The sequence below is a fragment of the Prenolepis imparis genome, unplaced genomic scaffold (genome assembly GCF_030444845.1).
Source record: "Prenolepis imparis isolate NDT839.2.m4 unplaced genomic scaffold, iyPreImpa1.0 SCAF_2, whole genome shotgun sequence".
NCBI classification, from domain to species: Eukaryota; Metazoa; Arthropoda; class Insecta; order Hymenoptera; family Formicidae; genus Prenolepis; species Prenolepis imparis.
In genome coordinates this window covers 16,400,596-16,413,918 of record NW_028141160.1, presented here as the reverse complement: position 1 = coordinate 16,413,918, position 13,323 = coordinate 16,400,596, and the positions used below count along the sequence as shown (strand labels likewise).

At 33.5% G+C, this 13,323-nt stretch overlaps 3 protein-coding genes across 4 annotated transcripts in view; 1 reads left to right on the top strand and 2 right to left on the bottom strand.

Annotated features, from left to right (window-relative positions):
- Positions 1-5,555: 5,555 nt before the first annotated feature.
- On the bottom strand, positions 5,556-6,922 carry LOC145949100 (E3 ubiquitin-protein ligase RNF181-like). The gene is made up of 2 exons (XM_083058832.1): positions 6,392-6,922; positions 5,556-6,238 (listed from the first exon to the last, which is right to left on the bottom strand). Exons 1-2 carry the CDS (start codon positions 6,695-6,697, stop codon positions 6,104-6,106), a joined length of 441 nt encoding a protein of 146 aa, XP_082914958.1. The 5' UTR covers positions 6,698-6,922; the 3' UTR covers positions 5,556-6,103.
- An 880-nt stretch (positions 6,923-7,802) lies between these two features.
- LOC145949051 (carboxypeptidase Q-like) lies at positions 7,803-11,293 on the top strand. The gene is made up of 7 exons (XM_083058746.1): positions 7,803-7,959; positions 8,353-8,707; positions 9,036-9,186; positions 9,325-9,574; positions 9,670-9,910; positions 10,471-10,653; positions 10,909-11,293. The coding sequence occupies exons 2-7, from the start codon at positions 8,358-8,360 to the stop codon at positions 11,177-11,179; spliced, it is 1,446 nt and encodes a 481-aa protein (XP_082914872.1). The 5' UTR covers positions 7,803-7,959; positions 8,353-8,357; the 3' UTR covers positions 11,180-11,293.
- A 147-nt stretch (positions 11,294-11,440) lies between these two features.
- Unc80 (unc80, NALCN channel complex subunit) overlaps positions 11,441-13,323 on the bottom strand; it is a 30,957-nt gene continuing 29,074 nt past the window's right edge. For both annotated transcript variants that reach the window (XM_083058744.1, XM_083058745.1), the window contains exons 50-51: positions 12,602-12,750; positions 11,441-12,368 (exon numbers count right to left, since the gene is read on the bottom strand). In XM_083058744.1, coding sequence (XP_082914870.1) covers positions 11,778-12,368; positions 12,602-12,750 — 740 coding nt within the window. In that variant the 3' untranslated portion in view covers positions 11,441-11,777. The remainder of the gene's footprint in view (positions 12,369-12,601; positions 12,751-13,323) is intronic.

Here is a 13,323-nt window from a genome sequence, read left to right as displayed (position 1 = left end):
TTTTATTTGCCTGATTATATTTATACCGATCATATTTATTTATATTATTGGCTTATAGTTTCTCGCATTTCTCGTATATCAATGCGCTTTTATTGTTTACTTGAGAGATGTTATATATACTGTTGCGAATACTATACTTGTTAAATAACTCTCCGTAAATAAGCGAACCAACGACAGTTGCCCGTTGCTGAAGAACGGAATCGTTTCAAGCCCCAGATTGTACCGTCCACAGACGAGAGTAGTATTTCTCGAATATAGCTAATCATTCCAGAAAATGGTTTATTCATCTCCACATGCATATTTTTAACTAAAAAGAAATATTTAAAAAATCTAATTGCAGAGAAACCCGAGATCAAATATTATACATTAATGTAATTGTCAATTTTTTTTATCTCAAACGGTGAAATTGTGTTCAATATTTATTTTAAATATGTGTGCGGACCTATTAAATTTACTAAGCTTCGTTTTTGCATTAGTTGATATTGTATTTTTTGATTCTCAGATTATATTTCCTATTTCATGTTGATGGATGAACCATTTTCAGGGCAAACAGGCAAAACGCGAGCACAAAGTAAAACGATTCCTTGCACGCGTTGTCGACGGGTCACGCCGCCGCGCTCGATAACGATTGGCAACGATCGGCCCGGCAATTGTCGTTCATTAGGAGACGATATAAGTCTAATTATATGAAATCACGACGGTGCGCGCATCACGCGCATCGCGAGACTGATTTTAACGCTCGCTTTTACAGGAATTTCGGAAACAGTGCAATTACGACTTAAATAAAAGTCTACGGATCTAGTCAGATTGGGGGAAGGGGGGAAAGAAAAAAGCGCGCAAAATTTTTAGTGATCTCTAGTCAGGATACGTTGTTTCTAAGTCCGTTCCGAAAAAATCGATCGATTGTATCGGACATTATATAGACACTCCGGTGCGCGAGCAAATCTTTGAGAATAATTGCTACATATATATGCATATATGTAACAATTATATTAATATATACATTATAGTCTAGGTGTCCTTACGAAAGTGCAAAGATTAATATATCGTGCGGCGGTCGGTATGAAAAAAGGAGTGCGTCAGTGCTTTATCACGGCGTGAAAAGAAGAAAAAAGAAATCGATACGCGGATACGCGACGTATATATTGATATCTATTGAACGCGATCCGTTATTGTGTCCCTTTTCGTTCTTCACCGTCACTATATGCTTAAACAGTGGAGAATTAGCGTTCGCAAATCGCTAGTTATTTAGTTGCTAATATACACCCTCTTATTCGAAGACGGCATGTCCGATCGACGATGTCGGGCATGGCGCGTTTCACTTGCGTTCGCGGACTTGTGTGGATTTGCTTTCGACCGCCGTAGATTACTCTGAGGACGATCCGACTGCATCCCGTACTCGAGGCTAAAAATGTAGAATTTTTTAACTGTATTTGCGACTATAACCCTAATCTGTATATTTTTACATATTGAATATAGGGTGGCGAATTTTGTGCGAAGGTCGACGCGCGCGCGATTGAGAAAGGCGCGGATGTGAGAATCGACATATATAAAAAAGAAAGGAAGGAAAAGCACACGCGCGCGAGAATATAACATAGAGACGAATATACATGCATAATACGAACTTAATATAAAACTTGATAAAAATAACGCGCGTAACTCATTACATACACACACTCATATACATACACACACATACATCCATACTTGAGCGCGACATGACAAGTATTCTTGAGCCTTGAGGGAGAAAGATATTATTACAGGTCGTAAGAGATGAAATCAGTTTTATTGTTGATTTCGGCGTGGCATACAATAAAATTTTGTAATTGGCGGTTCCGGGTCCGCACTTTCGCGCCCGGGGCCCAAGAGAACGTTGCGTAGTATAATCAAACACCGATATATAATGTGAGTTTTTCCTCGACCAGACCGGGGCGATTTTCGGGGGCGGTCAGGATCGCCGAGAGCGATCAAATGCTTTTCTCTTCAGAATAATTGAAATCGAAAGACCGAGAAATATCGTCTCTCGGTGATCCTGAAAGCGCACCATGACACTCGCCGCAACGCGTCGAAGGAAGATATCTGTACATAAAGGAACTGCAACATAGCACAGGGTGTACGTACATGCCGGTGCACACGTAATGTCCTATATAGCGGAAGTACTAACTATGATAGCGCATGAAAATAATAAGACGTTCGCAGCAGGCCGGGCGCTTGATAATATATGGAGAAGTTTCGCCCCTTTTCCCCTTCATGATAAATCTCGCCCTCGCAGATATGGAACGAAAGAGACCGTCGCCCCACGGCATATTAATTGACGATTTACGATCGCTACGCTCGCACTTTTATGACGAAACGGAACAAAACGCATCAGACGGTGTGTGTGCGTGTATGTTTGTGTGTATGTGTGTGTGAGAGAATAGGGAAAAGAGTAAAATTGTATTTGGGTTTGTCCCCAAATTAAATTCAAGTTGGATCTTTTTTATTTCTATAGTTTAAAAATATAATTCTTGATGATAACAATGCAGGGGATGTGCATTAATAGTTTAACTGCCTACTTAGTTGGAGTATTTTTATTCTATTTTTTTTGTTCGATTGCTTTAACGATTTTCCGACAAATATAAAGATATGCTATATTTATAAGTTTTTTATATGTACAATCATAGATTAATTTTCCATTTTGATAATATGTTTCACTGTAAAATGAGAGGTTTATAAAAGAATTTTTTTGTTTATTTTTTGCTATGAGAGGAGCATTACAATAATTATGTTTATTACGAAACAGTATTAACATTTATATAATACGATGTGTTATAATGCGCAAAATTTATGAATAAAATTCCGACGAGATGGTTGATTTATTATTATATTATTAAGATTATTATTATTGTTTTATGTATTATTATTATCACTATATATTAGTAGTACTGTCGTTATTGCCGCTACATTACTAATATCATCAGCACAAACGGCGATTATTTTAATTATTTATTCGTGATAATTAAAGGACGGCACTGGATCTCGAACGTAAAAGAATTTAGTGAAAAGCGAAACTTTATAATAAAATATGTGCATAAGTCGAAGGAAAAGCGACAATTCTCATTTGTGAATCATTATGAATTCGATCTGATTGCGAGCGTATGCCACATATTAGATGAAAAGTAATCGATAAAATCGGTAGTATGAGATGCGATAGAGCGTTTTATTAGCATATCAGCGTGTTGAGCTTAGAGAGAGGCGCGCGGAATAATAAGAAACCACGCGTGATAATAATATTACAAGTAGTATGAGTATGCGTTTAGAAAGCGAAAGGACACGAGAGAGAGAGAAGCATTGAATGAACGTATGATGGCTCGCGGATGTTTCGGAGAAGTGAGAGATATTGTAATCAAACGTTCCTTCGTCGATTGTGATGCTGTCGATGCTGCTGAATTATATGTCGATAAAATCATTAATCAATAGTACGCGCTTTGCGCTGTAATAAAAAAGTTAGAGATTACATTGCAAAATATCAGTGTTGGATCGTCAGCAATACGTCGTCTGTGCAATTTTGCGCATAAAGTTTTATGAAAGTGCAGAAACGAGCCTAGAGAATAATTAAACGCAAGACTATACGAATATCACGCGCGACAACATGTAAAGTAAATTAACAGAGAGAAATTTGCATATAGAGGACATATTGCTGGATATGAACGATTCGTACTGCAGTGTCGCTACATCGAACGAGCCGATGTCTACGCGGATGATATCGCGCGCACAAATATGCGAAAACAAAGTGTACTTGCTTAATGAGAAGCGGAAGGAACGCTTGTGTTGAACCCGAAGTCTCCGAAGCTTCACTGAGACTTTTCATCGGCAGAATTTTTCGTCGCGCGAACGGCACGATAAGAATCGTGTGTGATGACAAGGAATGTATACGCAAAGTCACAACGTTATTATTCACGACGCAACAAACGTCGAGAAATTCTGCCGACGCGTGTGTAAAAAAATAAATAGTTATTTATAAAAAAAAAGTCACTCTAATATCGAGGGCGAGAGAGGAGGGGTGAGGGAAGTTGTGGTGCGAAGGGGTTGCGATGCAGGGATGGGAATAGCGCGCGAACGGAAGATATGCCATTTTTGAATTATTATTTTCATAAGGAACGTGTAATATAAAATATATAATATATAATATATCGATATGGACGAATTAACAGCATCATCGAGACTTATGATCGCGACGGTGATGATGGTTAATATTATTATTATTGCTATTATTATGGTTATTGATTATGATTATTATGGAATGACGATGATTATTATAACGAGAGAAGAAGAAGCTAATGCAGTATATATATATATATATATAAATAAAAGTAATTATATATACACTTAACACTTACGTTAGGAAGCTAGATACATACATTTGATGCAAGCGAGAAAATGGAGTAACCCACGCGTTCGACGAGAAGTCTAAGTGACATGAATTAACGTCGTACATTTCTATATATCAAGATAAATCACGGGGACGTACATAAAGGACTAAACATTTTTTAGCGAACGTCGTGAATACGCGTATCTCGTCAAAAAATTATATGAAATACGAAATGGTCAAGTATCTACAAGAAACGCTTAAACGCTTCATCGAGTTACATATAAACTTCTCCCTTGTATGTTAAAAGACATGTAAAGTAATACTTCGTTAGATTTCGCCTTTCGTTTCTCTCGTGGACATATTTTTTGTGGCGAAAATTGAACCAAGGCAAATTATCTCGAAGTTGTATCATGTCGAACTTGACCAGTATCGAGAAAAAAAAGGGACGAAAAAGAGTTTCCCGACGTTCGCGCACATTTTTCGCGCCACGGACGTGTTCCCGTATTCGAACGTAAATTTGATGATTTGTTCCTCCGTTCGTCTTTGTCTTACGTGAACGCCGAGCCGAAAGTTCTCTGTACGACGTACCTTATCCCACTTTAAGCTCGCATACAGATTACATAACTAGCTATTACGGACATGGCCATTAGCAGAGAAATGTACCATTCAGATAGTTTATCATTAAAGAAACGGTAATCATCATAGGTATATATTAACGACATTATTTATATTATTACGCATATTATATATAAATAATTGATAACAGATACTAATCCCCCCTAGGGTGAAATATTGCGTGGGGGGAAGGGGATGGGAAAGGGGAGAAGGAAACTACGAAAGGGTCGCGTCCACGTGGACGTCGACGGCGGCGGTGCGTCATTTTTTTCAGAATGACGTCACCGACACGAGAGTGAAAAAAAATGATAATGAATAAACCGCCAATTACTTTAACTTCGACAGTACTATTATTTGTATATGCCGAACGATTATGCCGTTTTCAGCGCAACATATTTTGGCAATTCTCTTTGGTGGTATGGTTCACATGGTAGCAATCGCGTTAAGGTGAGAGAGAGATAGAGCGAGAGCGAGAGAGAGAAAGAGAGAGAGAGAGCGAGAGAGAAAAAGCGAGAAAGAGAGCGAAAGAGGACGGAGAAACCGGAAAGGGAGAGAAAGAGGAATAAAAGAATAAAACAAACGAACAAAATAAAAATCAGAAGTTTCTATACTTTTTACGGAGATTGTTATAGTCTAAGCGCACACTGATCAAGGCATTTGTCGCTCGGCAAAAAAAAAAGCATAATACAATTATTAATATAAAATTTATAACAGAAATAAAATAAATGAAGTTAATAAATATGTACACTGTATAATAAACATTATTTCCTATTAATAATTCATGCCTCTTTATTCAATCAACTACATATCACATATTGCAAATGAATATCCACAATTTTATTATGCATTATATATGTAAAATATAAGTTCCCTGTATATACTTTGTCTTTACATTATTCAATTATAAAACATTTTTGTTATATTAATAAATAGTAAATATTTTTTTACGAAATTTACACACATTGATTGTGTATATTATTATATAAGATATTTTCATCTACTTTTCGAACTACCAGTAATTCAAGGCGCTTGCTGACGAGTGATATTTTTAATATATAATATAATTACTTTACTTTAATAATAATTAACTTACAGAATGCAAAATAAAAGATAATTTTTTTTTAATTAATATTTTTTCTACGTAAACATAGAATTATGTAGAGATTCCAAGTCTTTCTCCCTTTCTACTACTCGCTTCTTTTCTTTCCTGTACATTTCATACTCTTCATCATCTGTTGGCAGTTCATATCGGCAGAGTGGACACGAATTAGTCTGAAAATATATATGATTTAAATATAAAATAATGCGCAACAAACACTTATATATATTAAATTAATTACGTGTTATTTTTTATTTGTTTAATTTTGTTTACGAAATATGTCTTTTTATATATTAGCTATTCTTATATTATAGAATTGGTCATACCTTTTCTAACCAGGGTACAATACACTCTTGATGAAATACATGATGACAAGGCATCGATTTCGCTTTATCGTTCGCTTCGAATTCTTTTAAGCAAACTGGACACTGTTTAATCTCACTGGATTCAATCTTAATTTCTGGCAAAGTTTCCACCGCATTTTTCGACGCTGGCGGTGGAAGTTTCGTGTCCTCTCCAAGCAATTCCCACATGCCATAATCTCGCAAAAATCGCGCCATTTGAATCAGATGATTCGGTGTCTCTCCGTCACCTAAAGGCGTCCAACCCATTTCTTCGAAATAATCAGACATATCGTCGAAATTACAACAGAAACCTGCTTTGCACGTGAAACAACAACCTCAATCACCGCATTTACTTTTATCGTAATGAATGATAACTTCTTTTATTTTTTATGTTTGCAATCTTCACTTTATTTATGGATATGTTTGTATTTACTGTACAACTGTCACGTTGTATGCAACAATCTGTCAAAAACCTCAAGTCATACTGAGAACAAGTAGTCACAGTTTGGAGCAGAGATCATGAGAATATTAGAAAGTCTTCGTTTCATCAAACATCAGAGCGGAGACTACTGCAACTACATTGAACTTTCAATATAATCAATATTAATTGTAAGCATAAATCAAGTTAGTTTTGCATTTTAACTCTATAAATATTAAATCTTGTTTAAAATAAATAACTATATGTCTGACAAAAAATATATTTATAATTATTAAAAAGAAAAAAATACATATTTTCTTACTATTTTAATGTGGCTTCGTTATGACCATAGTCTGATAAAGTAACTTTTCAGAGAAGAACTTTCTCGAGTTTCTTGAGAGAGACTCTACAAACACTGCTTATACGTATTGAAACTCTTATTTAATTTTCAATTTAACATATCACTCGATAAATAATTCGAAATTGACTATATTTTAAGCTTAATCTGTGAGATATTAATATAAAACAGTTCATTAATGTCAATATTGTTTTATTTATATTTATTGTATTAATTTATATATAGTGTTATGTCCCTGGTTTTCTTCCCCTAAGCGCCTTCATTTCATCCCCCGAATATCATCGCTAGGAGGGTTGTTTATTAACAACCGGGTGCGGATGTTGTGAGTGAGTGCGAGAGACGTCCTTTTGCGAGATATTGCAAAGGTCACCCCGAGGACGTAACAATATATATATATATATATCAAAATAATACAACAATAATATAAGAAAGTTAATGTTGTTAATTTATATATTTGCAGACATTAATCACAATTTTTAATCTATGGTTATAATGAGTTATAATATTTACGTGTCAAATATATTTCAAAATGTTGCACCATTTCAATAAGTGAAGATGATTCCACATCTTTATAAAGATAATCACGAAATCTGTTTTATCTGCTTTATATATCCAGCAATCATTGCTCGAGCAACCATTAGAATCCATCTAGACGTCTGCGAATTAGTATCATTTTATTGCGTCGCGCGGAGAGAAGACCTTCTTCTTCATAAAATATTTTTATAAGAGTTATAAGTGTGTGATTTTAACATACATATTGAGTGACATATTGTGGTAAGAATACTTTATTAAAAATTATTAAAAATTAAATTAATATATAAATTTTATAATATAATATCAAATTTTCAACAATTATCTTTCAAAATTATTTTATACGGAATAAAAATGTACAATATCGATTAATATATCAAATATCGAAGTTATATTTTAATTTGCAAAATTTAACTTTAATCAAATTTTAAATAAAAATATATTTATGTTAAATCTATAAAGAGAAAGATATAAAAAGATTTAAAGAAGTATAAAGAGATATAAAGAGATATAAAGAGATAGCAAGATAATTTTTTTATATAATATTTTAGTTATATAATATTTTAGTTATATAACTTCTAATTACTATATTAATTTCTATCACAGCATTTATTGTACAGAAAAATCGTTTTTTAGTGATAATGTGGTGCACACAAAAAAACTTTATCTTTGTGTGGCTGCTATGCGTCCGGTCAATGATAATGTCAAGTGATATCACGAATAAACAAGATACTTGTCATTTGTCAAATACCTTAATTGAAGAAATAGACTCCTACGCACCGATGGTGAAAAAAATTATCAATGAGACTATGCAAGGTTCCTTCAAAGGAAATACGTGGCAAGATTTGGCGATATTTGTTGACAAATTTGGTCCAAGATTCACTGGTACCCAAACACTCGAGGACGCTATCGATTATGTGCTCAACAAATCGATTAGCTTCGGTTTAGAAAATGTACATGGTGAACCGGCTACTGTACCACGTTGGGTCAGGTACAAAACTTAAATTATAAATTATTATTATTATTATTATTATTATTATTATTAATTATATATTGAATTTTTATGATACTTTCGCTGGTCCTAAGAGGAATCAAAATTTCCGATTTTTATATATAAAAAAAATTTTCTGTGTAATAAAATTTGTTTGTGTTTCAAGTAATGCATTTTAGCTCTTATTAGCTGTCTTATTGCCTTTCTTTACTACTATTTATTATGCAGAGCTTAATTTTCTCGTTTTAGAAATTATTAAATATATAATAACCAAATTGCATAAAAAAATAATACAAAAAGAAAAGTACGATTATTAATAAATTTTTAGGGGTTCAGAATCTGCGACTTTATTACAACCAAGGCACAAAGATTTGGCGTTATTAGGACTGGGTTTCAGTGTTGGTACTCCAGAAGAAGGTATAACTGCTAACGCTGTAGTGATGAATAGTTTTGCAGAACTTAAAAAAAGGGCAAAAGAGGTACATTTAAATGAATAAAAAAACGATATAATATATGTGTATTTTTACACACACATATGTATATATTTATATATACATATATATGTGTATTTTTACACATGTCCGCAATTATAATATAGTGACTTTCAATTATATTAGGTTCCAGGGAAAATTGTCGTGTACAATGAAAAATTTATCTCGTATGGGGAAACCGTGGAATATAGAAGTTCAGGTGCCACGAGAGCCTCAGAATTAGGAGCAGTGGCTGTCTTGATCCGATCAGTAACACCATTTTCATTGTACACTCCGCATACTGGTATGATGAGCTACGGAGAAAATGTTACTAAAATCCCAGCTGCTTGCATAACTATCGAAGACGCGAGTCTTCTACGAAGAATGGCTGATCGAGGTAAAGGAAAATAATTTTATAATTTCAGACAATTGATAGGCAATAGATTATATATCATATTATAAATAAAATAATATTTTTAATTTTTGATCTAGGTGAAACAATAGTAATAAATCTGAAAATGCAAGCGAAAAGATATCCCGATACTCAGTCACGTAACGTTATAGCGGATATAACTGGCTTTAGCAATCCTGAGAAAACAGTCGTCGTTTCTGGACACATAGACAGTTGGGATGTTGGACAAGGTGCAATGGATGATGGAGGTGGCAGTTTTATATCTTGGAATGCTTTAAAATTATTGAAGCATCTCGGTATGCGAGCGCGAAGAACGATGAGGTAATTCAAAACACATTAAAATATTCACAAAGTGAAACGCATAAAGTGATTCAAATATTTTCAAAAAGAAATAAAAAATGTTATTAAACAAAATTGGTGTTTTAGGAAATATATCCTTTGAATATATTTTTATTTTTTTTTAATGTAAAGCTGTCAAACATTTTTAGATCAATAATTTTTTTTAAATAGAAGTATATGTATTTAGTATGCATAACTACAATACATATTCAAATGAATACAACGTATGCGTATGACCATATCATTCAATGCTAATCGCAAAGTTTGAATATAGAAAATGCGATTATATTCCTGACCTTAAAATTCATTTGACGATGTCATATAAGAGTGTTATTATAAAAGAATATATATTTGAAAAATGTGTTTTTTAACAAATTACAATTTTGTCTAATTACACATTTTTTTCATTAGCAATATCTTTAAAATGTATTTACGTATCGTAATGTAAAATATAATAAAAATCAATAAAGTCAATTATATTGTTTATAACGAATATATAAGTATTATTTTGTTAAATAATAAGTTATTTATATGTTACGTAGAATGATAATGTGGACTTCCGAGGAACTTGGTCTTATTGGAGCTCGTCAGTATATACAAAGACATACGGCGGAGAATAAAAATTTGCAATTCGTGATGGAATCCGACTTCGGCACATTTATTCCTGAGGGCCTCGAATTCACTGGAAACGAACTAGTTGAATGTATACTTCAGAGAATAATGCTGTCAGTATCTCCATAATATTTTACACTATTATATTTTCACATTTTAATATTTTCACGATTTGGGCTTTTGTTTTTGCAATTTAAATATTTTGTTTGAATAAACCCAGTGATTTTTCGCTCATCTTTAAAGTATTATTTGAATAGAAATTTTTGAAATTTATAGTATATTTCAGTTTTTAAAAATAATAAGCTTATTTAAAAAAAAAAAATATTATTTACTATGAAACAAATGCATAAAATCTTTTACGTTCCTAGATTGTTGGGTCCGTTGGGTGATATGAAATTGAAGAGCCCCTCATCAGCGCCCGATATACAATTTTGGGTAAATGCTGGCGTACCAGGTGCCGGTCTTTGGACGCGAAACGAAAACTACTTCTACTATCATCATACGAATGCAGACACTATGCTGGTGGAAAATCCGAAAGCTTTGGATATGAATACAGCCATATTTGCAGCTGTATCATTCGTTCTGGCAGATATTAGCGTTGATCTGCCTCGGCACAATTACACTTATAAAACATCTTAATAAAATAAAATAAAATTAAAGATATATATATGATTATGACTGTATGTATATAGACCGTTTTTATTTCAAATATGTCTATATATACAATTGCAGCATATAAATAATTAGGGCTTACTCTAATGCATAAAATCTTTAAAAAAGCATCAAAATACATATAATTCCGAATCATCTTCTATTTGATCTCCTCATTTAAAGAATTTATTAACAGATTATTGATTCATAATTTATTATATATTGGCTCTACTTTCGATATAATACAAAAACTCTGTAATTAATAGTATATATGTTCCACAAAAATTTTACTTTAGTTTAAACTTTGATATACATATATACTTCACATGTACAATTTACAATAGAACAAAATAAATTTATATAAAAACATTTATGTCAAATAACAACAGGACACACATACATCCCATTAGTCGAAAAAAGTAAGAGATAAGAAATGATAAATTAAATGTATAATCCTTCACACACACATAATCCTGATATTTTTTAAACATCATTTTTCAAATTATATATCCCTTTTTTTTAAACTCTTGATCTTCAATGATTCTCTTAATTTAAATTATCAATCTCAGTCAAACGATTTTGCGACTTATATTAACGTATCTTCGTCTTGATTTGGAAAGACCATCAATAAGGAATGTTGAGAGGTTGTTCTCTGACTCGAAGTTAGTAAAGCGGTTTTCTCACCTCCGCTACCGTTGAACGAACAATCCGGAGAACTGCCATCGAAAGCTATGTAATTAGTGGTCGTGCTGCTCGTGGATGGCATATCATTGAGATCCGGCGACGCTAAAGGTGGCGCCTGAGCATTACCGTCCAATGACATCAGCTGCATGCTATACGACTCACGGTATCCGGAAGTGCTGGACGTGTCTTCGTCCCAGGAAACGTCCGACACCTGAGGATGCAGATGGTGATGATAGTGGTGACAGTGATGATGCTGATGCGTCGCTCCATGAAGCTGCTGCTGATCCGCTGGCACATTTTTATCTCCGTCCGATTTACGAACAGATAGACTTCGCCTGGAACGAATGGACGAAGAATCGGATGGGATGTTAGATAACGGCGGATCCACTGATGGTCCTGCTAAAGCTGTTGATGTCTGTACCACCGATTTTGGCTGGCTCGTGACTTGCTCGGGAATAGTTGCATCATGCTGTTCTATTTTCGTCTGAGTCATCTGAAAAATAGTATCGCATATCTCTGCGTTGAAGGAAAATTTAAAGCTGAACGAATTAGAAATAATTAAGTTATAAAATAAGCAGTCCGTGTAAAGCTAATAGATTTGGTAACATATAATAATGATTAATGATATATTGATATAAAGATATACAGCGCGCGCACGCTGTGTATATTTCTATTTAAGTAATTTTATTCTAGTCTCAAATATAAAAAATATATAAAGTTTGTCACCTCAATGTGACTCTTTCGACTTTTTCTTAAGCGGAAAGTCTTCTTGCTTTGTCCCATAGAACGTTGTAAGCGAGGCCTGTCGGTACGGAATTCTCCAGAATTGTCTTCGATTGGACTGCTCGGACTTAATTGGCTCGTCACTGTCTCTCCTGGCGGGATAGTCGACGATCATGTCACGTCTACTGTCTTATTTACAGATTCTACTCTACACTCCATCTACTCATGCTCCTCTTTCAAAGTGTATTTACAATTTTTTAGATTGTTTTTGAAGCACGCAGGAATATAATAATTATACCCGCGTCTTGTGCTCTATGAAACATGTGACACTATATCTAATAAAAGCTCCTTTACAAAATTAAATATATATAGAAATATACGCTACTATTAAATCTGAACATTCTTAGACGTATGTGACGATAAAAGTTCTACAGAGAATTATAAGGTGCATTTTTGTTGCACAAATAGAGAGATTGTTCAATCATTATTATAAAACAAAACATTTGCATTTTGATATTTAATGTAACCCATATTTTTATAAAACTGAAATATTTCCATACTTGTAAATGCATGACTGAAAATAGCATATAGGTATACTTATCATAAATTATTACTGTGTACAAAATGTTTTATAAATATTATGATGGTATAAGACATCTCCTGCATATACAATATGATACCGCATGTGAATTGCATGTTAAAGATTGAGATATATTAATATTCCT